General features: G+C 35.6%; 1 protein-coding gene across 1 annotated transcript; it reads left to right on the forward strand.

Moving 5' to 3' along the window:
- The first annotated feature begins 3046 nt into the window (after positions 1-3046).
- LOC140166348 (sodium- and chloride-dependent taurine transporter-like) lies at positions 3047-18134 on the forward strand. Its single transcript, XM_072189792.1, has 13 exons — positions 3047-3412; positions 7039-7170; positions 7614-7935; positions 9438-9576; positions 10566-10700; positions 10985-11088; positions 11739-11863; positions 12503-12615; positions 14223-14360; positions 14684-14786; positions 15303-15403; positions 16054-16224; positions 16961-18134. The coding sequence occupies exons 1-13, from the start codon at positions 3205-3207 to the stop codon at positions 17135-17137; spliced, it is 1968 nt and encodes a 655-aa protein (XP_072045893.1). The 5' UTR covers positions 3047-3204; the 3' UTR covers positions 17138-18134.
- Positions 18135-27276: the final 9142 nt, after the last annotated feature.

Genomic DNA, 27276 nt, shown 5'->3' on the forward strand with positions numbered 1-27276 from the left:
AATATGAAATGATGCGTCCTTGGCGGTGATTTTAAACAGCCTTACCCGCTGTACACACGCGCTACCTCGCAAAGTCCTTCCTTGACATGTTGGCACTTCATGATCACTAAAAGTTTCCAGTTGGCACTTCAAATAAACTAGTTGAGAAGGCCTGGTCTATACCCAAATGATGGTGATCAAATGTCTCCATACTAATTGCTGTCGGTTTACCTGTTTTCGTTTGTTTTCTGATCCTCTTCTTTTACTTTTTCTTATCTGTGACCTTTTTAAAAAAATCTTTCCTGATTATATCAGAAATTTTGTCAATCAGAGTTATCCGACATTCCTTTCACCTGTATCTACATTTCAATTAGAACAGACTAGAATTGGGAACCTCCTCACAGTAAAATACGGATGTTTCGCGCTCGTCCAACAATGGCTGACACGTCCTGACAAAACATTCAAATAATTTGCACGTTGTTTCATCTGTAGCAGAGGTGCGGGTTTTCTTTGAATCAACACTGACCAGTCCAGGAGGATGAGGTGATAGCTCTCATGTGGAGCAGGAAAAACAAAATCGTTTCCGTCTGAAATATTATCAAAACATTTATCTGTCAAAAACACTCGATATAACTTATTTGATAAAAATGCAAGTACATCTCAGATTTCTCTCAATAATTAACGTGGTCCAAAACTCTAGAGCCTAGTAATACCCAAAGGAAAAGAGAAAGCTTTTATTGGAGTCTGTCTGTTAAAACACTTGCATGATCATTGTCGAGCAAAGAAAATATGATAATTTACATAATAGGAATGGAACTTACTCAAACAATCTTCTTTCTCAAAGTCCAAACCGTAAATACAAAACCGCATTAGCACGGTAAACATGGTAAATGATACCGATTAATATTATACAAATATTGACTGCTATGAGGGACAGGGTTGAAATTATAGGTCGAAAGTGATCTCAAAACCATGCTATGACCCAAGGCGCATGGTTTTGAGATCACCGCGGGCCTATAATTTTAACCATGCCCCGAATATAAAGCAGTCAATATTTTTTTTTATATACCGAATGGATGTACGTTGCGATTGCGCATGCGTAGACTCACACCGGTCCAAAGTTCGTTTCCATGACCGGTTCATAGTTCATTTTGCGGACATAGCTAATTCAATGACCGCACTTTTAATCAATCAGATTACAGGAATCTATATGAGGTATATAATATTGATTATAACTAAAAATACACAATTCACTTCAGAATTCACAACAAAGCACACTGTTTGATTAAGTTAACAATATTTAAATCTTTAATGAAAAGTAAAGTATGATTTAACATTAATTTTGATGAACATAAACAATCAATCAAATACATTCAATTGTCCTGTGTCCTGCAAAGATCACTGTTCAGCGAAGACCACTGAAGTCTTTTATATCCTTAACGTATAAATCCTCGCACAGATGACAATCTCCAAATTAATGCTCTTTTCACTTTTCATGCAATTTCTAATTAAAAAGCATCACCGTTTACACCTAAATTGACAGATGTGTTGTTTCATAAACCTGCCTTCAGCAAGTCGACATAAATATATATTCTTTTCTTGGAAGAGGTACGCACTTTGACGTATTCTAGATCTTCGCGGCTGTTACTGGATAGTAGTAGTAAATTGACTACATAAGATATGTCTGGTTTGCAAATACCTTTCTTTAGGCATATGGACTGTAAGTACATTACCTAGCCCACAACAACACTGTAGTACTATCTCTCCACTAAAATCATGTTGACATTTGCTATGCCAAAATATCCCATTATATTAATAGCCAATTACTTCATTCACACTTTCACACATAAATATAAACATACACCTTTCACATTAAAACACTTCCACACCCCTGACTTTATTCATTGTGATTACATGGCAAATGGGAATTCAAACTTTCATTAAATTGCTTAAATTGTAAACATGGTAAACAAAGATAAGTGATCAAATTAAATTAGCCAGGGCACATCACAATATGCATAGTTGTAACATCATTAAAATATTTATTACGTAAATACAACAAAACATTTTCTGATCTATTAGCCTGATAAAATAATATGGCTTCAAAAGGGTTCAATCTGCAGGCTAGATTTGCTTTTGCATTAAGTTACCAGTATTGTCGTTTCAAAGCACCAAAATATATTGCATTAACGAGCCGCAATACATAGTATTTAGATAACATGTTAAACTTATGTGAATGCCACCATGTATATTCACAACTTCACTAAAAGGAGCCATTAGGAAATCTGGTTTGTTTTTCTTCTTTGCAATCTTGTGTTGTGTTTGCATCACTCAAACTATTATACATTTTTGTGGCTATATAAATACATTGGAGGGTTTTTAACAAGATCTAAAACACTTCACCCCTGTATCATGTAGTGTATCTTTAAAATCAAATCAAAATATCATGAGCACGTGCACATTTCAAAAAAATTAAATTTCTATATGTAGCAGGTTTGAACTCAGCACCCTTAAGGTGGTACTGCACCCCTTGATAAATTTGTGACTATTTTTCCATTTTTCTCAAAAGATAATAACACACTGGTAACAAAAGTTATGTATATTATAGGGACTAGGATTCCAGTTACTATACTGGAATTTCAGTGACTCAAGACAAGCGGTACGTTATTTATCATAAGAAAAGAGGTACCGCTAGAATGTACCTCGTTTCTTAACATAATGAACCACTTGTCTTGAATCACTGAAATTTCAGTGAAGTAATTGGATTCCTTACCCCTATAATATACATACCTTTTGTTACCAGTGTGTAGTTATTTTTAAAGAAAAATGCAAAATTAGTCAAAAAAAACTTATCAGGGGTGTAGTACTACCTTAAACATTGACCTAAATCACCAAAAATATCTTTCACATATTATATAGTTTTATGGTTCCCGAATAAACGCCACCTATATATGGGGCTCCTATTATTTATTATTAAAAAGGACTTTAACCGGAAACTTTACTCACACGAGATTGCCCTTTGCATACATGTACCATGATATTAAAGTAAAGGTCGTGATGGAAAAAAAATCACATACTACTGCATGTAGCATTCCTATAGCGATTGCACTGAATATTTTTACACACATGCAATGATAGTACCATAACTTGCTCCATTCCTATCAGCAAGAGAATGGATTACGTTTTGCAATTGCAATAATATCAAGGTCAAAGGACAACGGAGTTATGGCAGAAAACACAAAAAATGACTTGAGGACAAAGCTGGTCGACGGAGAGGGTGATTTATCGCCAGTATATAATGTTGAGAGTGAGCACTTGAAACCACGCGAGACGTGGAGTGGTAAATTAGATTTCATACTTGCCCTAATCGGATTCTCAGTTGGTTTTGGAAACGTCTGGAGGTTTCCATATTTGTGTTATAAAAATGGAGGAGGTAAGCTGCTGTAGTTTTCAGTTTATTTAATCCGGCCTATTTGTGTACAATAACAGATATTATAACAGAGAGGTTATTATTCAAAACCATTATCCTGTGCCGGTGCGAGGTTGCAAGTATTGAATATTTAGTACGTATGAAATGAACGCACAGGAGAAGTAGAAAAGGGACAAAATTGTGTCTATAAGAAATCATCATAATCATGATAATAAAGATTAGCTAGGTGTTAAAATGTGAGTTTATTCAAATTCCTATGTGCAGATTAGCCACTGGAATGTTGTTGGTAGAAAGAAGGTTTATAAATTTTGAAAATAACACACACAAAGCTTCGAAATTTGGAACGATTTTAACGCACGCTGCGGATTACGCATGGGGGACTTTTTTCCCCACGAAAAGTGTAGTTTTAAAATAGCGTCATCATATAAGCACGTAGTGGCCCGGCGTAGTGGTCCTTAATCTACCACAATTTCTTTTTTGCCACTATGAAAAGAACGAAGAGCGAAATACCAATGTTTTAAAGCGGCATGTTAGCCCTATGTAATGTAGCCTGAGTGATTTAATTTGGTCTTAGTTATTTCATGAGAAATGGGAATTCCTTTCATTTAATCCAAGGCTTCCTAAACTCCTCTCCGGTACTCGTGACCAAAATGTCCTAACAAAAAATATGGCACGACCCACAGCTTAGCGGCTGTGCAATAATTATGAGCCCCCGGGAATTCAAACGGCTCGCCAAAATCGCTTGCCCCCCCTCTCGGCCCGCCAAAATCGCTTGCCCCCCCCCTCTCGGCCCGCCAAAAATTCTTTGCCCCCCCTTGAACATGCCAAATTGTTGGGATCCCAAATTGCAAACCTTAAATGGTCTAGATGTATGTTGCGAGCGCAGCAAGCAGGAAAATTTGCATATTTAAGCGTTTCCGTACTGTTTTCCTAAGCCTTTTTAGAGCGTTTTATTAAAAAGGCGCCCCATGAATGCGTGCCAAAAATCGCTTGCCCCCACTCTCAGTTTGCCAAAAATTGCTTGCCTCCCCCCTTTCGGCTCGCCAAAAATTTCTTGCCCCCCCCCCAAGTTTACCCTCCCCCAGGGCTCATAACTATTGCACAGCCCCTTATTACAAATTACTAATATCAGTGGCGTACCTGGTAAAATTTACAAAGAGGGCACAATTTCCAAGTCGTCCCGCTGACTGGTTCCCACAATTACTGTACTGTGCTTGAAGCTTGCGAAAATTTGCAATTTCAATTCTAATTGATGCTTTTTGAAATCTGATTAAGTCTTACTTCAGATAAGTCTGTCGTAGGTGGCATACTTTCATATCACCGAATAATTACACCCCAAGTTTATTGTACGAAACATAAACGATGCATGATGATGGAGATGATTTGTAAACGATGCATGATGATGGAGATGATCTGATTATGAATTAGTTTATTGTCCCCGCTAAGCACAACCCATACATCTTACCTAGGCGCCCCTACCCCACCTATATAACCTCCTCTTCCCTAACCCAAGTCTTCTTCCCCCCTCCTTGCCCCTACATTGGGTATCTCCTCTACCCTACCCTCTCCTCCCCCTTCCCTTTCCACTTCCAATGCTCTCTCCCATCTATTTCTTTTGCTTCCTACCCTTACCCCCTACCCCCCACACACACCCTTCTTCCACCAATAATTAACTCGGTTGAATAAAGGTATACCTAGTCTATTGGCATACTGGAAGTAATATAGCTTCAATCTTCAATCGATCCCCGTGTATTCGATATGGATATGAATAGACACTTGAGTAGGCTTCAAGTGTCAATTCTTTTATAATCTGGGGTGAAATATTTCGATGGTCTGTATTATTTTGTTCGTAGAGTAATAGGCTAAATGGCTAATTTGGAAATCGAACCCACGCTTTCAAATGTAGATTCACTTGTTCGACTTATCTGCTCGTGAATATTGCACTAAGAAATTTAAACATTTCATTTGTATACTTAGATCAGGTAACTTCAAACCAAGTGATTATGCTCTTCACACAATTATATAACAAACTAAAATGAAAACCGAATCTTCTTGCTACAAATAAGTTTCTAACCAAGGGTAGAAACAAAGATATCGATAATCATGTCAGTCAAGAGCTTATAGGCAGGATAATAGGAAAGCACGTGATCAAAACCAAAACTAAAACTCAATATTTGAAATGAGGGAATGTCAATGGAAACATAGTGGATGAATCCCTGTTTCCTGCAGAATGTGTTTGTATGGTGAAAGCAGTATCCGTTTGTAAATTATCACCTGTGCGAGGATATTATTGTACGCAAATGCTATATATTACGCAAGTCAACAGTAGTCTTCGCTGGAAAAGTATGAAACAGGATACATCAGACGTCTGGAACATTGAGTGCAACACAAATTAATAATCAACATCAAGAAGAAGACTACTGTATAAGTAATTATTGTTATTCATGGTAATTCATTGTTTTTTATGCATTCATGTTTATGCAAGAATATAGTCCAATCATGCTATACTTTTTATTAATGATTAAAATTTATTGACTTATATCAATCGGAACCTCTCTATTATTTTATCGGTCAACATAATATGACCAAAGTCTAGTTCATGGTGTCATGGATAATGAGCATGTCTTGATATGCGTATATTGCTTTATGGATCGAATCATTGTTTACCTACTCAGGTGATTGATAGTTTTAAATATAAAGTTTTAGCACAGCAGTATGTAAAACATATCTACGGGTTCAAAATAATCAGATGGGGTTTGAAAACGGCTTCCACGTGGGTTTCCTTATGACCTGTAAACCTTATCAGATTTTTTGGAGTTATTTTATGAACAATTATGAGGTTTTAACATGCAGAGAGTCCCATGTCTATAGCGGCTCTGAAAAGGGCTGTAAATGACAGGCTGTGTCTTGCCTAATAATGGATATAAAAAGATGAATCAATGTGTAGAAAGCATTCTGCCACAGTAAATTGCATTTTCCAGTTATGCTGTGCTAAGAGCTTTTCAAATAAGGGGACCCATTTACCACCCATTACAAACCCAAACCAACACCACCTTTCCTCCCCCACCCAAGCGACATACACGCAGTTGACCAGACACATGTATCTGAGACACGCATTTAAACAAAAATGTCTTTCCAAACTGAAGGCCACAATATACACGATACTTTTTGGTGTTTTTTTTATCAAGAGAAAACAACCCAAATGGTATGAACTTCAGAGATCTGAAGGTAAGGTCACCTTTAAAGTACAACCTGCCTGATGAACTATAGGGGCAGTTGCTATGCCCGAATACATGTATGTAAACAGATAGGCAAATTACATTACCTTTCCTGAGTAGACATGGTAATTATAACAATATAATGGTTTCCTCGTTCTCATTTTGAAATTAAAATAAGTGTGTTAACATTGAAAGTATCCCAATTGCATCATTTTCTGATGCCCATAATTATGTTCAGTCATGTCACCACAGGATTTTGCAAATCGAGGGCTATAGACATGGAATTCTGACGGTTGTGATCGCTATATTTGTCTCCAAGATATCATAGAACCATATTTCAGATTGTGTGTTATTGGTGACGCGCTTTTGAAATTGTGTAAAATTATATTAATATATGTTTGTTCACATCAGGTGCATTTCTAATTCCATACTTCATATGTCTGGTCGTTGCGGGTATCGCAATTCTTATCTTAGAATTAGCGATTGGACAGTACATGCAGAGTGGAGGTATAACGGCTTGGAATTTAGTTCCGCTGTTTAAAGGTATCTGCAATTCAATACTTCATCTCAACTATTTCATTCTAAGAACGGTTCCACAATTCCTTTGAAACTTTACCTTTACAACTAACATTAAGAAACGAAACGTCGATTCAGTGTAACAATGAATCAGATGATTCATTTCTTCTTTTCCCCGAATGTAATACTTGTAAATTTAAGCAGTGCGCCAATAAGAACATTCTGGATAATCGTGATGAGGCTAATGAAAATTAATTGTGAGTTTCCCGTCGTTTACAAAACTAAGCATATCTATGGACGACGGGGATAATGTGTTAAGAGAAATAGAGCTTCCAATGGACAAGATTTATCCACAAAGTTTACGCTCGTTGAAATGACAAGCCGTCTGTGTTTATAAGAAGAAAAATATAACATATTTCGTCATGAAGTCCTGATCAAACGTTTGCTATGTTTGATTATCTTCTTCACAGGAACAGGTCATGCCAGCATCGTGATTCTTATATTACTCAACACTTACTACAATATCATCCTTGCTTGGTCCCTCTACTACCTTTTTATGTCATTTACCGCAAAGTTACCCTGGTCACATTGCGATAATGATTGGAATACAGAGAATTGTCTGCATCCGGATATTCAGTACAATAACAATAAGTCGGCATGTGCACCGACACCAGGCGCTACGGACATTCCTACAACAACAGAACCGATGATGACAACTGAGGTTACGCTTTGTATCAATGGGACGCTCAGGAATGCAAGTTCATACACACCAGCTAGTGTCGAATTCTGGGAGTAAGTGACACGTTACAATCGTAGTATCATTAAGTATCGCACATCGTCCACGCCAGGTAAAGGCATATATAGGCATCAAAACCATGAAAACACGTGTCTTTATAAACTGCCCGCCGGATAGCTTCTATACACCTATCCGACTTCGCCATTACTGCGGTGTCCCCGATGTAAAACTGCGGTGTCCCGAGGTCGGGGGTTCTATCCATTATTTATTGTGTGCTATACAGAATTGTACCCGGGAATTGTACACAACAGTGATATTCAATACACAATCATGAGTATTGAATTACGAATTAAATCTCCTGCTCTGGTACATCTGTGTTGCCGTCAATAGAGGGCCAAATACAGTAAACGCTTCTCGGATTGGTGTATATCTTACAAAATAAGCCTATACTTGTACTCCGCGCTCGGTGAGCGATTGGTTAACAACCAATCATTGAATAAAAACAATCGCTAATAGCTCAGCGATGTAATTAATTAAGCTATTCTTTCAAAATAAACTGGCTATTGTCACTGTATTGTTGAAAGTCGAGCCTTTCAATGGTCTGTATAGAATGGTAAACTCAGGGACAATAAGATTACATTACTCCGTTGCATATTGAGATTAATTGATTTTATTCCTATAATGAAAATAAACTACATGTACGTGATATGAAGGTGTAGATTATTTTGATATGATTACATTCTCAGAACCTTTAAAATATACCGTTAATTTGGCTATTTGTACAAAACTTTTGTAAGACTTGCAGAAGAATATATGTGTTGAAAGAATATGATAAGCCTTACTTATACACTTTCGAATTTTCTTGAGTTGGTAACGTTAAAGAGGATAATGAGCATGCGCAGAGCGTAAATATTAGTCACTTCAGCTGATAAATGGCAACGCTTCATTCGTAAAGGGGAAGAAGCTTGTATTTTTTTTATGGTAACCGGTGGTGTGCTTAGCCTGAGTCGATCGGCCTATCTCCAACAAACTCGCAATACGTGGTAGATTTATAACTATTGGATCCCCCTACTATCATGGCAATTTATGACACGAAGATATAGGGATGATGACTCTGTGTATCGTTAATGTATTGCAACCTATCAGTCAGTACCTGTACAACCAGACTGGCCCACGACGGAAATAGGTTCGTGACGATAATCCGGTAAAATCAAATGTAGAGGGCGCCAGATGGACATATTATTTATGTTCGTTTGTCTGTGAACCGATTAAGTCAGCCATCAAGTTCAACGGCATATTGTTGTTAAGTGATACCAAAACCGCGATTAAGGCGCCGAATTGGGCTTGTTGCTGCGATAACTGACGGCAAAAGATGGAAATACCTTAAAAATGTTGACACGATTATTTGGGAAATTATACGGACAATTAAATTACCAGATACTGAAGTAAACAAAATGTAAAAGCACTGCAAAGATAAGGAAACTTTTCACTGGCAAACCAGACTGTCAATACCTTGTGCTATGATTTGTCTTCTTTTCCTAATTATGGTATTCAACAGGCGCAAAATTCTACAAATTCATCTATCAGAAGGAATCGACGATCCTGGTGGTTTAAACTGGCAGATGGTTTTAAGTCTGGGACTCGCCTGGGTTATTGTATATTTATGCATCTTTAAAGGTGTCAAAAGTTCAGGAAAGGTAATGTGTCTGGTATGAGCGTTTGTGCAGTATTTTTTGTGGGACATGGGAGCATATGGGGAAAAATGTATATCTCAATATGAAAAGTCTAAATATTCAATTAATCGTTGGCTTTTCATCCAAGCCACATACACATTTCAAATTAAAAAAATATCAAATTTTAATAATTTGTCATAAAATTTGTATTTTATCGTGATTTTAAAAAAAAATCGAAATTGTTGGATATCAGAAGGTCATCTTAGTATTCAGAATGCAATTCAATGTCTGATATACTCTTTATACTGCCCAAAAGCTCATTCCAGAGCCCTTAAGTAATTTAAGCATTAAGAGTTCGGAAAAAATGTATATCTCAATATGAAAAGTCAAAATATTCAAATGATCGTCGGCTTTTCATCACAGCTACATACACTTTTAAAATTAAAAAAATATCAAATTTTAATAAGTTGTCATAAAATTTGTATTTTATCGTGAATTTCATAAAATCAGAATTAGTGGGTATCAGGAGGACATCTTAGTATTCAGAATGCAATTCAATGTCTGATGTACTCTTTATACTGTCCAAACGCTCATACCTGAGCCCTTAAGTCATTTAAGCATTAAGAAAATAATTATTTGCATTTCAGTGGGGTATAAAAGATCAACAATACGTAAGGACAAGAAATACAATGTGATTCCCAATGCTGTCTTTAAACTTAAAGTAGAAGCCCCACTTTTGGTTCAAGTTCCTTAGGGAATTAGTCAAGATTAAAATGTATCCATGTAAATTTTGTTCTGTCTGTCATCAAAGTAACAGGTGTAAGTCAATTCTTCTGTGGCGAACTGGGAAAGCGGGGCTTCCTGTTTAAGTACATTTCGTTGCTGTAAAAGATAGTAAAATCAAGTTTTTACAGACAGATATGTCATTTTTGTTCTTGACATATCTACATAAATACCCACTATCTATTAGATATAATTAACCAGTGTTAACTATGTATTTCGTGTCTTTGCAGGTTGTGTATTTTACTGCACCCTTCCCTTACGTTTTGTTAACAATTCTTATTTGTTTCTCCGTTACATTGGACAATGCTGTGGATGGACTTTCTTATTATCTTACTCCAGATTGGTCGAGATTAGCTGATTCTCAGGTAACGTACGACGAGAATGGCTAGCATAACACTGTTTTTCAAAACTATATCAAAAATTGTGAGCCGATTGAAATATTTGTTTTCGGTTTATTAAAGCTACCAAATAAAGGTTTCTTTTCATACCAAAATATAATTGATCAAATTGTCAAAAATAGGAGAAAAAGAGGCACAATAAGGGTTATGTGGGTGGTGTTTTTTTTTTTTTTTTTGGGGCACCTGTACTTTATCATTCTATTACGAAAACATTGAAATTAAAAGAAGTAACCCTCATTATTTTAGCACAGGTATGGTTAGACGCAACCACTCAAATCTTTTTCTCCTACTCACTTGGTTTGGGGACAATGATGGCTCTAGGAAGCTATAATAAACCAGATAGAAACTTCTTCAGGTACAGTTGATTGATTCATGTGTTTACTAATAATTTCTGTTTTGTAACATGCTACACGTAATTGAATATTAGTTTGGGTGCTCTTGTAACTTTTACAAATCTATGTGGTCATGAAAGTGTCAGTTTGTTTTCTTTGATATTTTGTTCAAAATGTTTGCATTACACACTAGTTGAAAGCATGATACTCGTCGCATTCATAACATCGTATCTTTGTAAAATGCATTCAACATAATCTTTCTTGTTCATGCAAAGACATGAGTCTACAATGCCAAATGGTAATTGCTATCAATATATGAAAAAATAAATGATCACTATATATCAGATTTTTGCAGAGTATATTACAATCGTGTAAAAACCAGAATTTAAACAAATTGAGGGCGTTCTCCTGTTATAATATGGCTTTAATACGTGGATTTAGGGTTTCTCTACCGGAAGTCAATTTTGCCGAAATTCCTTCCCACAATGCAATAGGCGCATAACAAATGAGATGGATTAACCTCTGAACTGTATCTATTGTTATGCAATACGCTTATTGCATTGTGGGGAGGAATTTCGGCACAAATTGACTTCCGCTAGAGAAACACTGAATCCGCGTATTGTGATGCAATGATTTATATACATTAACCTTTTTTAAATTTGATTAATTACAGGGATGGAATCATATTTGCATGTGTAAATAGTGCCACTAGTTTATATGCAGGCATCGCAGTGTTTTCTGTTTTAGGTTTTATGGCTGGTAAACAGGGAATCAACATTGACCAGGTGGCGGCGTCCGGTAAGACGTATTTGTACATTGATATTTCATATCATCATAACCATGTTTCATAATTTAATTAGGGATGAAATCAAAACTCGACCAACGGTTGGCAGGCGGTTACCGGCGATTGAATCGCGTTCCAGTGTTTAGAACAATAGAAACGGGCACCAACTGTATGGTACCGCCAGAAACCGGCGGTCAACCACCGGTCGAGTTTTAATTTTTATCACTTAATAGATAGCAATACAATTTGTATAAAGTGACAACAACAACAAGGGCAACGGTACAAATTTACAAAGGAATCTAATGTTTCTATTCCACCCAATAACATAGAACCAAAGAGTACCACCTCCGGCCATGTTTGCGTGTCGCACATGGAGGGCAAAATCTTATGCCTGTTTACGTTCTCGTCAAGAGCTGCATGGTTCACCTTTGTAACGCTCAAGCATAAATAAGTACCGTTCCATTTCGGGATGTAACCGATATATACCGGAGGTATTACCTCCATCTGCCGCAAACCAAAATGGCGGATGTACCTTTAGCATACGCGAGACAATTTTGAGTGAGTACTCTGGTCTAGTTCCATCATATTCATGTTGCACTTCAGTAGTAGTTTATGTTGTAATTCTGTAACTTTATTCCATTTCTTCATCCCAGGTCCCGGATTGGTATTCATTGTATATCCAGAGGGTGTAACACAAATGCCTATACCAACACTTTGGGCTATTTTATTTTTCCTCATGCTTTTGCTGCTGGGAATAGATAGTCAGGTAAACTGTTTTTCTAATACGCTTTTCAAACTGAATGACCAATGTTCTATTGCTTTTCCTACTTCTGCAACATCGCACATACACCTCATTTAAATGGATTGCTATATACACATAGTTTTATCCTAATTTACATGTACGGTATATTGGCATAGAAAGTTAAGCTGGATTCCGCCCGGTAAGATCAATAGTGAACTATATACCTCACCTATTCACGCTATGGCAAATATATACATGTATGCAGCGAGAAATACTTTGAAGGATCTATATTGCTGTTATATACTTCGAAAATGCCTTTGACTCTTAACTTTTACTTTGAATATTGCGGTACAAACTTGAATCCATTTCAAGCTACTAGATCTGGGAACACATCTTTTGTACATTTTATAAATTTTAACCAAAAACCAGACAGTTTATACAATATTCTGAGTCCGAGATTCCGAGCCATTCCTACATTAGACCTCTCCGTAGTCTAGCTGACCACACTGTATAGCTATATTTATACATAAAATCACAATTTATATTAATTTGTGCAGATTAGGTAAATTAGACAGATTTTCCACATCTAGTCTCTGTTTACTATAGTCTGTCTCGTCTCAAGTTGAGAGTAACGCATTGTTGGATTTCGTAGTGGCTGATTCGAATCTGCCACTACAAAATGCAACATGGCGTTACTCTCAACTTGTGACGAAACACAGTATAGCTCCCTAATATAAAGGTTATCCTTGAAACTGGATCTGGCTTGTGATTGGTCGTCCAGATCTCGTGATGATTTAAAAAGAAATATATTTATTACGGACGCGGGAAGCGTAATTTCTTTCTGCAACCATAATGGGCCGCAACAGCTCAAAACAGCACAAATGAGTCATATATGTACATTTTTTTATATAATGAATATTCATTTATGCAAATCAGTAACAGCAGACACAATTGGCACGAAATCCTTGCGATTAGATTAAAATTGATAACAAATAGATGTCGTGTATGAAGTCAAAAAAAAGTCCTGCTTAAAATCCAATGATCGTAGTCGATTTTTGACTCGAAGTTTCGCGGTCAATATAACCGACATCCCGAAAAATTGTATCGAGATATATTAATTGGATAACATTATTGTTTAATAATATAAACCGTTTTATGACTATTTATTGAATACTTGTGATATACATCTGTATAATTGCGAATAATTTAGGAAGCTTTGACAGAAAGATGCAGAAAAGTTAAGAACAGAAGCTACACCAGAGCCAAAAGAAAATAATCTCTCACAGAACAAAACAAATCCGTCATTACGGTCCATATCGCACAAGAGAACCATGTTACTGTGAGGGGGCAAAGATAATAGAGAAAGAATCGGACCATTCATTATAAAAATCCGTGAAGCCGTGTAGATCAGGTGAAAACCATGTGTCAAGACATAGAGATGTATTCTCTGGATCATGTCTTGGACTCGCTGCTCAACCAATCACCAACCTGTGGGAATGAGACTACCAAGTCCTACGGTGGGAAGTGCAGAGAGCCTGGACATCTGTGATCAAGATGACACAACCGGTCATCGAAAGCTCAGAAAAGTCTATCAAAAAATCACCAATAATCAAAGCTTTTTTTCATTCCAGTTTGTTGGTGTCGAGGGTCTGGTGACTGCCTTCGTTGATTTGTTTCCACATATCTTCAGGAAGGGCTATCGACGTGAAATGTTCGCTGCTGCAGTTTGTGTTACCTGCTATGTGGCTGGGTTGAGCATGTGTACATATGTAAGTAATATATCCAATATCCTTGAATCTCGATATAGCTGGTGATAACTAGTAATTATTGTTTAATATTCTCATCTCAAGACAAAACCTCCACAACAGCAAGATTACGCCAGCAATATAAATTTTGCGGAATTGTAAAATGTGGAAGAAACTCCTTCATATAAATGTAAAATGGGGCAATTAATTATAAATAACATGAATAACGTCATTCTAATCATCATATTTTAACTCCAATGTAAATCCTTTAAATGACCCTAGACTTTAATCCTATCACTGTAGAATTGAATGTTAATCCACGATAATTCATTTTTGTCTGATTCCAGGGTGGAATGTACCTGTTTCAAATTTTTGATTACTATGCCGCCAGTGGTACATCATTGTTATGGATAGCATTCTTCGAATGTGTCATAATTGGCTGGGTTTATGGCAAGAAAGAACACAAAGTATTTTTCTTCATTGTGTTTTTTTTTTCATCTTCTGCCAAATATACCTGTAATGCTTTTAGCAACATTTTATGTCAATGATCTTAATAGTTGCGCGAGGTGTTCAAGCAACTCAGTCGGACGTCGGGAATATTGATTTTGATAGTTGTAAAAAGGGCTGCAACAACATCACCATTATCATACGTAATTTATTACCAAAAATAAATCAAGCAAGTTTTCAAAGTATATGATTTGTAGACTGAACGTCTGCAAAACATCAATGTGTTATTTTTCAATAATATATTGATTTAAACAATAAAAATCTTTTTGGCTGCCTCAACTAACAAAACCTTGTCAACCCTTAATTAAAAGGCCCATTATTGTTACTATTCTCTTATTATACACTTTAAAAGTTCCAACCTTACACCTTTATTAATTTCATATCCAATTCCCCCTATCTGGGGCTCCAATGTGCATGTGACAAATAACTCGTTTGTTTGTAATTTCGTCTTGGTAAAAGGAGCCAATAGATTTGCAGAAGACATCAAGACAATGAATGGTAGAAAATTAGGCAGGTGGCTTCAAATATGCTGGGTGGTATCAGGACCCGGATTTACTGCGGTAAGTGGTCTCGTTTGCAAAACAACCCTTGTAGAATAATTTAAGGTTAGCAACTATTTTAAACTGTTGCGATTTTGGTAGTTCGCAGCATCTTGCGAATGGTAGTGAGCTTTGGTAAAAATTGCATTGATCATTTCATAGCGAGTGCATAAAAGAATTCAAATATCACAGATATACTTTTGTAGGTCCTGCGGTTCTATGTTGTAAAGAGTGCTGAAACAACAGCACTATTGTAAAACGTACTTAACTCATTAACAACAATAAATCAAGCAAGCTTTCAAAGTATATGATTTGTAGAATGAACTTTCTCAAAACATCAAAGTGTTATTTTTCAATAATATATTGATTTAGATAATGAAATTTGATTTGTTGGGTGCTTCGACCAACAATACCTAGTCTACCCTTAAAGTACTTAAAATATATAAGAGTGGTGAAGGGTAGCGTTTCCAAGTAGGAATAATTGTAATTTGCTATCTCCTCCAATGCAAATGTTTGAAAGTCTTTAAAAGTGTCTACGACAGCTAAAAGTTGAAGGATATTGCAATACCCAGAGATGTAATTTAAACCTATGAAACAATATTGGGCATGTGGTAGAAATTTTCACAAAATTTTAGTTACATTCTTTGTTTTAAATGTTCGTTTTTTCACAGGCTATATTTTTCTACACATTAATTGAGTATGAACCGTTGACGTATAACGATACGTACGTGTACCCAGCCTGGGGATATGCATTGGGTTGGGGCATGTCGGTGGCATCTATGGTACAGATACCCTTGTATGCCCTGTATAAGTTATTGGTTACAAATGGAACATTCCCAGAGGTATGTGTATTATAAAAACACAGTTCGATAATATTATTATCAACATATTATATGATATATTTTTAAAATGTGACCATACACCACGAATGAGCCGTAAATGTCCTCAATTGTATTCTGAGTTACAGTGTAAAAGGTGCACGAAGGTCGTATTCATAGGTACCTCAAGTTAGTGCTATACATGTATTTCATTTTGATAGCGCTAGTCAAACAGCCTTTAAACCAATCAATAATCCTATTGTTGTAAAGGATAATAAGCTTCTACCTATCTCTATAGAATTCTTAAATATCTCTAGTCTTTGTTTGCTTTGGTTAAATCTTGTTCAAGTGGTGGGTTACAAAGCATTGTATTTTGTCTAGGTATGTATAACCAACAATTAACAATGAAAGGACATTCCTGAACCTCGTTGACTTGGGGATGATTTGACTGTATGATATTTATTACAATCAATGTGGGAAAAGAGACGCACGTAGAACCGAAAAAAATATACCATTTTGTTGAAGGAGCAAAATTCAGCAAACCATAACCCAGCTCTGGATATCGTTTAAAGTCAAATGATAAACCATTTTAAAGCTTATGATATATATTTTCTAAACACGAAATAAAACAAAATTGACCGGGCAGAATTTACGGCTCATTCGTCGTGTACGGTCACAAATGAACATATTACTATATCCGTCGTATGTTATTTATTTGTGTGAATAATTAAATATGTAAATGAATAATTAATTCTTTCAGAGATGGAAACTTCTTACAACACCAAAAAATGTGCCAATATACCAAAAAGACTTTAAGGATCACGACACAAGCTTCCATGAAAACGTGGCCATTATCCAAAGCAATCCAGATGAGCGTAGTTACGGAACACTTCCACCAAATGATGCTAAATCCGAAACAGGGACATCAAGCGCATGAGTTTTATCTATAATCAAGACAATTTTATCAACGCAACAAGAAAAAAAAAACATTCCTGTAAGCCGTGAAATGTGTACGGAGGATATCCCAATAAACATTTCTGCGCATTTTATTTCTTTTGAAAAGAGGGGTATGAGGCGGGAATAAGTTATAGAGAAGTGTGTTGATGCGGGTGTGTGGAGATGAGGTGGAGATAAGTACTACTTTCTTAGGACTAGAATTTAAGGACGTTCTACAATTGACCGAAACGTCCTGACAAAACATTCAAATAAATTAAACGTTATTTCATCTGTAGCAGAGTAATGGGTTTTCTTTAAATCAACAATAACCAGTTCAGTAAGATGAGGTAATAGCTTTCATGCGGAGCAGGAAAAAAACAAGTCGTTCCTGTATGAATAATTATCAAAACATCTAACCGTCAAAAACGCTCGATTTTACTGTTTTTATAAAAGAATTGAAGTTGCCTACATCTTAGAGTTCTAGCGCAAAGAGGACAAGCAATGCCCAAAGGAGAACTTATATGAATATCAGTTAAAACACTCTCATGTCTGCAGACATGGCATATGCGCGTAAAGTATTAAATGCTGTTTGGATAAAACGCATACAATGGTAACCTTCATATGACTATAACTCCAGTATTTATTTGGTTTAATAACTTAAAAGAGTATTTTGTGATCCTAGCATCTTCTTTTATGACATTGTTCAGTAGATATCCACGAAAAAAGTTTATTCCCAACATTTCAGTTGATTCCGAATTTGCGTTTGCAAGTTATGCATGATTATGTGTATTATACTGCTCCATAGACAATGTGTTGTAATTTCGTTCTGGTGTACCAGAACGTAATTCAAATTTCACGATATGTTTGGTGAACGAGTTATTCTGCAAGACATTTTTTGTACATAAACAATATGTAGCCAGAGGTTTCCAGTGGTATATAAATCTCAACTATTTTTGAGAAAATGGGGGAGGGGTGATGTTGTGGATCACGAAATGCCCTTTTAAAAGGGCATTTCGTGATCCACAGCCTCATCCCCCCCACTTTTTTGTCGTGGATATCTAATGAAAAATGACATAAATAGAGGATGCTAGGATCACGAAATACTCCTTTAAGTACTGCGTTCTGAGGACTAGAATAAAAAAAGGACGTTTCGCGCCCATACTGACAGCTGCTCGGCTCGTCTACACATCTACAAATGACCGAAATGTCCTGACAAAACATTCAAATAAATTGCACGTTGTTTCATCTGTAGCAGAGTAATGGGTTTTCTTTAAATCAACAATAACCAGTTCAGAAAGATGAGGTAATAGCTTTCATGCGGAGCAGAAAAAAACAAATCGTCCCTGTATGAATAGTTATCAAAACATCTAACCGTCAAAAACACTGGTTTTATAAAAGAGTTCTGTCGATAAATTATTATAGTACAAACAATTCAAGCGCAAAGAGGACACGCAATACCCAAAGGAGAACGTATAGCTCATCAGTTAAAACACTTTCATGTACGCGTTTGGATAAAACACATACAATAACAATGGTAACCTACATATGACTACATGTTAACTCCAGGATTTACTTGGGTTTAAAGGCAATTATAAACAAATTACTTCGAACTTTCAATCGACCATCGATGCTTGGTCGATCCTTATTATTTATGAAATCAATTAATTGACCATTATTAATTGTGATAACATGTACATCTTTGCCTGTATGGATATTAAAAGTATAAATTTAGCATTAATTCGGATTAAATAGTTGTTCATTAATCATGTTAATAACAAGCATCGAAGCAGCATCGACAGTCGATCCAAAGATCGAACCAATTTGTTTCTGGTGCTTTAATAACTTAATAAGCAAATCTGACCTCATTGTTTTGATACATTAATCTGTTCTAAATCCTTTATAGTAAAAAAGTAATTATGGAAACAATTTGACTATGGGGATCAAAGGAAATTGTGCAACAATCAGAGTAAGAACCGGATTTGGTTCGACGTTTTTGTCCGAGTTTTTTTTTTCTTTTTTTTTCTTTTCTTGCGACAGACGTAAGGTGTTCTGCTCCAATTGACCGTTCTCGGTTGCTTTTCCACTCAAATGTTGAGTTTTGTTCTAAGCGTTGTTGTCATTATCCTCGTTATCCGCAATTACCGGTGCGATTCAATGGGAAAAAAACGAATGTAAAACCTCGGTATCTCGGTATCTTGGCCTTTAGGCTCAATAGCTCGTCGTCGTTTCAACACAATTACTATGCATGCTAAAGGCGTATTTATAATTGATCTGATATTCGCCAGTATGCAAAATGTACCACGAGGTAAGCTGGTAAACATAATTGGCTATAATGTAGACAAACATTAATCAAGGAGAGCTGTTTAAAACACAAGCACCATTCAATAATTCAACATTAATAATTCACTTTGACTGTTTTATTCACACGTACCCATTCTTTGATAGCGTCACGATAATTGGCTATTACAATTATACACTGACAGTATTTTATTCATGCTTAATCATTGTAAATATTATTTGATAGTTACACCTTAATTTATTACTTAATAGAGAGATTGTGATGTTCCAAACGCAGCATGTGGACCGTACGTTTTCACGTACGTTAATACGGTGTTAAATATTGCTAGACTCGGTTCCAAACTAGATTTTGTTCATTCGTCATGAAGGAGAACAAGTCGGCTGGAATAAGGACTATAAATCTTATCTAATCTAATCTAGTCGATAGAGGGCACAGTGATTGAAAAATTAACAGTAAGTGCAGGTTGCTGAGTCTCTGCCTAATTCAAACAGCCCGCTTTAGATTTTGACTAAAATTTTGACTTAACATACTGCTCAAACTTAATTGTATTTTTGTGCTCCCCAAATATTATAGTTGCTCAAAAACATATATTTTGGTAGATTAAAGATCACTACATCCATATATCATGACTTTACTATCAAAATGAGACTTTTTCATCCTGAAAATTGGGCGCGTTGCATGAACTTCGACATGAGGTAATATCAGCATATTTCAACGTAGCATCTGCGTTTTATACTACGTTGGAATTCAAAATGATTGAAAAGTTTGGTCCTGCAAGTAATAACAATATCCAAAATAATGATCGCAAGTTCTTACATCATATACTTGATCATGTTTGTAGAAACTTCTTTATTAATTCGATTACGTGTCTAGTTATATAGAAACCCGATACTGACTTATCGATTCAGAACATATGGCTGACATTTCATTTCAATGTCTGGTGATCGAATCATACACTGCAAGATTCTCATCTGTGTGACGCCGATGTCACCAGAATGTCACTCCATCGGAAACTACACCTCGGTTTTCCATATCGCCGGTCCGAAATAGCCGGGTAGCCAGCCTCCTAGGTTTCTACAGAGTGACTTCGCGGCGCGGTGACTTCGCAGGAGAGTCACACCGGTGTGACTACGCGACTGTGCCTGGGTGCTCACCAGTACCGGGGTTTTGGGTTGCCGGTTTTGCTTTTATTGCCATATTTTTTATATTCTCTTGATTTATTCAATTAATATTCTTTATTTCTTGCTTTTTTTAATGTATTAGGGAGGGGGAAATTACAAACTGCACTTTAAAAAATAAGGGAAATATTAGATGAATAAAATAAATTTGTTAGTAAAAGAAATAAACATGATAAGTAAACAAAGTATAATTCAATAAACTAACATGATGAATAAGATACATTTTTATTAATTGGTGGTCAAGTTATTTGAATAACTAAATAAATTTAAAAAAAAGAAATAAATAAACATGAAGAAACCAATAAACATGCAAAGAATGGAAGAAACAAAGAAACACTTCGAAAGAAAACAACTTGAGGAAAATTGCAATTAAAGAAGTTAAAAGTAGGAATATTATAAGAAGCATGTAGGCCTATTGATGAATTAAAATATTAAATGTGTAAAATAAATTAATAATAATAATTATAACAATAATAATTTGTAACAAGCATTAATATTTGCGTGATAAAAAATAAGACACAGTTTCAAACAAACACTGCAATAGGCCTATGTTGATGTGAATAATAAAAACAAAATTTAGTGAAATATATTTAAGTGAATATCAAACTCAAGCAACAAAAACAAGTTACCGTAGCTATTTTTTTTAAGTGCACGCATCAAGTTTACAAAAATACACAGCAAACAAAAGTTTACCTACGAGTCGCATAATTTGATAACGTAAAAAAAATCAACATGAAAAAGAAATCAAACTAATAGGCCTATAAAAAACACCATTTTGAAAAACGGAAAAAGAAAATAGCACAGGCCAAAGTTTTGCATAAACTTACGGCAGTAAAAGTATAAATTGTAGTAGGCCTTTATTCAGGAAAGTGACAAGAAGTAAAACAAAATGCATGCTAGGCCTATAAATCAATTAACAGAAAATTTCTTGCTTCAACATACATGTAAGTGAAGCTTTGGCAAATCAAAATGTATAAATTGAAAATGCTAGGCCTATAGGCATAGGCCTACTTTGCGAACTTCGGCTGAAAATAAAATTAATATCGCTTTTAACACAATTTATTTTAAATAAAAAAAAGTGTCAATAGGCCTATAACGTTATCATGCAAAAATATGAAAAATAGGCCTAATTTGATTGCAAAACATGCCATCTAACCACTGAAGTAAACAAAGCAATGATATAAGTTTAAGTTTTGGGAAAACAAACAAACAAATAAAGGAAATAAAAACGTTTGAAATGAAACAAACAAATAAACCAAGAACAAGAACTGCAAATAAAACACACGCAGTTGATGAGATTATTAAACATGCAGCACGAAAAGAATTAAAATATATAAAAGAGAACAATAAATAAACGAAACAAAATTAATCGGAAGTCTCACAGTTGAAATATAGGCCTAAATGATAAAGAATGCAAAAGCACGATAAAAAACACAAAGACGGCAGTACAGCTAGCCACGGACCCAGTGTACAGCATGCATCAATCAATTAATTATAAAACCAACTCATTCCATTCATGAGCGTATGCAAGCAGTAAACAAGCATGATACGCGTATTTTGTCATCATCAACGCGTATTTTGTAGATATACGCGCGCGTCCCCAGAGTGTTCGAACTCATACCAGGGCGCGGTCAACGACCTTTTGGCAGTGTAGTCACCTTGAAGTTCGCCGACTGGGCACCGAGCAGGCGACGCATGGGGGCACTGGCTACGGAAGTCACTTTGATGTGACTACAAGATGTGGACCACTGTCGGAATCTACTCAGTGGTGTACATCATGAGTCGCCGATGCGGCATCGAGCAGGTAACACATCGGAGGCTAGCAGTTGTAGTCACTGCGTGATGACACTGCTGCATAATACCCTACTGCCTTGTTTCCGATGTAGTCACTCTCCTGTAGTGACTCCGTCGGCCACCATAAGGTAGGTTATTCTGGAGTGACGGCGGTAGTGACTTTAGAGTTCCAGTGCGATATAGTCACTATGTCGCCAGGAATTTTGCAGTGTACTTCATTCTAATCAACCTACGAGCGTACAACTACGTAGAAAGGTTTTATACTGGGCTGCACTTTGTTTATCAAACCTCAAGCGCGCGCAATGTATAAAGCTTCAAGATAATAATTTACCAATTAAATAAGAACGATCATGATAATCAAATACGCAACCTGAATTAAAAAGCTTTATCGAGGGACTCATAAATGACCGTTCTGAGTGAACTATCAAATTGTCCAATTTCACAATAACCCGACCTTATTATAACTTAATTACGTCAAATTAAATAACATACGGAGTAATGCACGAATCATGATGTTGTCATGCGGAACACTTGCAGAATGACCGACCTTACAACCTAATAGCATTAAATCAAATCACATACTGAGCAATGCACCAATCAGCAAACGGTATTATTGCTGAACCATTTTGGTTACAGTGCTGATGTCTGAAACGTTTCTCAACGATTTACCTAGTACCAATTCACATTCGACATTTGTCATAATAACATAATCCGGAATATGTTTATACCGTATTACTTAAGAAAATCACAATAGATAAGCTATCTTACATTATCTTCTCACGTTTATTTATCTTACATTTATCATGTTTGGTAAGTCACGAAGCTTCATATAGAACGCGACATATCTGATATGGTGAAATCTAATAACCACCAGCGGGAACATCGTTACGAATGAAAAGTTATCATCCCGCCGTATCCTACCTTGATGATAACGATTGTATGATAATATTGCGGAAGCGTAAGAATATTAAAATCATTAGCGCTCCTCCACTAAGGAATCCCCGATTCCAATGTCAGGCCTGCATATTAAGTTTAGCACAGTAATGAAATTTGAAAAACTATAATTTTTATATTTTCACCAAAATGTCATCAAATAAATATTTCAATTACACGTGTTATACTCTTATTTGGTTATTTTGAGTTCAAACATTGATCGCGTAGCCAAAAAGTAGCAACTGAGAATTGACAAAGATTTATTATATTTAAACACTCTGTGACTCTATAATGTTTGCGTCTCGGAGTGGAAAGGCAAGATTTCAAATATTTATGCTCAGTATGTACAAAGAAAGCGTGCATACAATGCATATTTACTAATGCGTAGAAAAAACTTCTTGACACATTACAAAAATTGCAGTCCAGCGACGCGTCAATTACATATTAGAATTAAGTTACCTCCCATGGTCCCCTTCTTTTTCCTCAGCCCTTGGCCAATTGAATGGCCAACGCCGAAAGCAACAACAAATTTAATATAAATTTCTAATTACGTATGCGTTGCATGTATTTGTACATCGAATTAGAAAACAACAAAAGTAAAAACAAACATAATAAATTCCTTCTTTATTTGCAATTTTTTTTTTTAATTAGAGGTTGTTTTGTCTTTTTAACCCTAAATTTTAGATGTTGTTGTACATATTAAACAGTTTTTACCATTTATTTTCTTTGGTTATGTACACTAATTGAATCTTTTTAAGATCCATTTAAAGTTTCCCTGCTGGTCAGTTGGTACTGTTTTAGTTTCCTTTTTTTGCTCTTTGGTTAAAAGTAAAACATGATTGGTACATGAACAATAAATGCGCAATCATACAATATAATCACACAATCACAATTTTCATATTTATTAGTACTTAACCAGCAGTCTTCTTCTTGATGATTATAGTGTTCTGGTACAATGTTCTGGCTGGCTGATGTATATATCCTTATTCACTTGTCCTGCGAAAATCACTGTTCAGCGAAGTCCACTGTACACTTGCATCTATAATCCTTTGCGCATAAAATCCTCGCATAGAAATGGTGCTGCTTCCTCCAAATACTTAATTCCTTGTACAGATGACGATCTCCAAAAATGACGCCTCTTTCACCAATCACTCTCTTTCTCCAAGAAACAGGCTTCTTTCTGCACTGCTTAACTTTATTGACAGATATGTTGTTTTATAACCCAGGTCTCTCATAATCTCCTTTGATGCTGTTATTTCCTATATAAACTAGTTCAAATGTACCTTAATTTGAAGCACAACGACGACCAACACACATATAGAGAGTCTACAATTTCTCTTCATATTCCTCCAAGAGCAATTCAAATTACTTTCACCTTTTATACTCTCAATATATTAATAGACAATTCTGTTACATTCAGCTTATTTTAGAAATGGGAATTTCCAATTAGCCTTAGGCAATGCATTTAGATGAGCAATCTTGGAATTCCCAAGATTAATTTATAAACATAAACCTTTCTCATTACATCACTTACTGGGGATTCCAATATGGTATCATATTCAATTTACATTATCGGGGATTCCCCTAATGATGCAATACACTGAACATTAAATAGAGCAGTGGATTTCCCAACAATCCAAAATTAGGTGTGATTCAATTTGGTTTAATAACTTGATGAATGAGAAGGGATCCTCGCACATGTCATCACTCATGAAATAATTCTAATTTGAAAACAGAGATGAATAATCAAACTACTCGGGCACATCACAATATATACAGGAATTTAACATCCAAGCCATTAGTTATCGCAGTTAATGATCGAGTTTAAAGGAGTAATTCGATATCCTAGCATCCGCTTTTTATTTCAGTAAATCCACGAGAAAAGCTTATTCCCAAAATTTCAGTTGATTCCTATCTTACGTGTATGAGTGATGCATAATTATATAGGCCACTGTGTTGTACATTTCGTTCTGGTATACAAGAACGTAATTCAAACTTATTAATCTGCAAAAACGTTTGTGTACATGAACATCATTTAGCCAGAGGTTTTCAGTGGTATAAAATCTGAACTTTATTGTTTTTTGAGAAAAGTGGAAGTATGAGGCGGTGGATCACAAAGATTCATCTTTAAGAAGTGAGCAAAGATAGACCTTTTTCAATTAAATCAACTCACTCAACGTACGAAGCGTAAATAAAGATACTCTGGCGAAGTGATGTAATAATCGGATTAACTACCATAGCAATAGGTGAAAACAATTTTTGAATACATCGCGCTCCACTATAAGCAGGTTGCACTCATCGCCTGTGTATGTCTGCAATCATAGATTGAATACAATACCGGTCTTTCAAAGATACAGGTGCGAGTGATCAGCATGATTTGGTTCAACAGAGGTACCTCGTGAACGTACCAGTGCAGCGCGGTATATTCAAAAAGTGTTTTTACCTATTGCTATGGTAGTTATTACATCACTCCGCCAGCGTATAAATTCAGAGAGTCTGTTACTGTACATTTTGAAAACACATTTCTCTTATTTGTAAAGTGTACAGTCATAAGGGAAATATATTTTTAAAATTCACCGTTAATGCCCAAATTAGGTAGATAAAAGTAAACTTGATCACATGTATCGACAAACGAGCAGCCTTCAGTTATTGTTTCTTTTCAGCTTATCTACTGTTGATATCGTTCCTTAAGTACAGTTACTATTGCATTATCGCAAATAATCATTCAAGCCTTTGGCCATTATCTACGCGAAGCAATTCAAAAGTTCATACTTCCAGCTCAATAAAGCAAAGGTTTGAAATTGCTTTAAGTACTGCTAAAGGAAGTTAATAACCAGTCTGGTGAGGTGATGGTAACAGTTTTCATTCGGAGAAGAAACAACACGTGACCGTATGAATGATTATCAAAATAGACTGGTTCTATTTGGGAAAAATCACGTTCCTAAGCGGCAAGTTTGCGTAAAAGTTGGCAACTTTCTTAATCCCGTGAACTTGAGGAACAGTTTGTACCCATTTTTACGAAATTCGAAGCAACTTTAACTTTTCACCCTGTATAACATGCAAATTGACCTTGGGTCTGTTGAGCCTGATAAATGTGTAACTATTAGGCTTATGTCTTACGCGCAAATATTTTACATTTTTGTGATCCTTAGACCTAGACAAATAATTAATAACTATGTTTATATTAATTTATTTTTTATACTGTTTTTAGTGAGTTTGGAGCATATTTAATTTTTGCCCCCTATGTGAGCATGCAGGGGGTTTGAGTTCTTTTGTTAGGGTCGCGGAGTTCCAAGATTTTTGAATTCATGAATTAACCAAAATAATTGGTTTGCCAGCTTTACGCGAACTTGCCGCTTGATGTTTAATAAGCACATGTTTCTAAAATAGAACCAGTCTAAAACAGAAAGCTGGTGAACACTCGATATTACTGATTACACAATAATTCATATGTATCTCAAATTTCCCTGAAAGAGCTTTTATCGGGATGTAGAAAACTATCATGATGAATGATATTTGTGTGCCACTCTCATTATGCAAATATTAAATATAAAATGTTTTTTTGAATATGAAAAAGCATAATGATATTCTTGCGTACGAATGGAACCTGGATATTTTTCAATAACTCAAATATTGACTTGTTGAATATGTTGAATTTGAGTTGCTAAGAAATACATTAAATTATCTTAATTTAACTGTAAAAACAACTACTTCAGAATTATCACAGTACATTATGCTGAACTGTATCCTGAAAAGCGACTTAAATAATACTTTTAAGTATGGTTTAGCATTGTTAAAAATCTCTATTAACATGACCTTTTTCCATAACTAGCAACTTAGCGCGATAAGTAATTAATTCAAGCAGCTTCACTTTACCAGTTAAGATGTGTGTTTACCCCGTTTTAAAAATTAATGTGTTGCATAATACAATGGTAA

This window comes from Amphiura filiformis, chromosome 12 (genome assembly GCF_039555335.1).
Source record: "Amphiura filiformis chromosome 12, Afil_fr2py, whole genome shotgun sequence".
NCBI lineage: Eukaryota > Metazoa > Echinodermata > Ophiuroidea > Amphilepidida > Amphiuridae > Amphiura > Amphiura filiformis.

Excerpts from the sequence above, each read along its gene's own strand:
- LOC140166348 (XM_072189792.1), top strand. The coding sequence starts at position 3,205 with ATGGCAGAAAACACAAAAAATGACTTGAGGACAAAGCTGGTCGACGGA. Across the intron at positions 11,864-12,502 it reads TGACCAGGTGGCGGCGTCCG|GTCCCGGATTGGTATTCATT; the intron begins GTAAGACGTATT and ends TCTTCATCCCAG. Across the intron at positions 14,787-15,302 it reads CATAATTGGCTGGGTTTATG|GAGCCAATAGATTTGCAGAA; the intron begins GCAAGAAAGAAC and ends TCTTGGTAAAAG.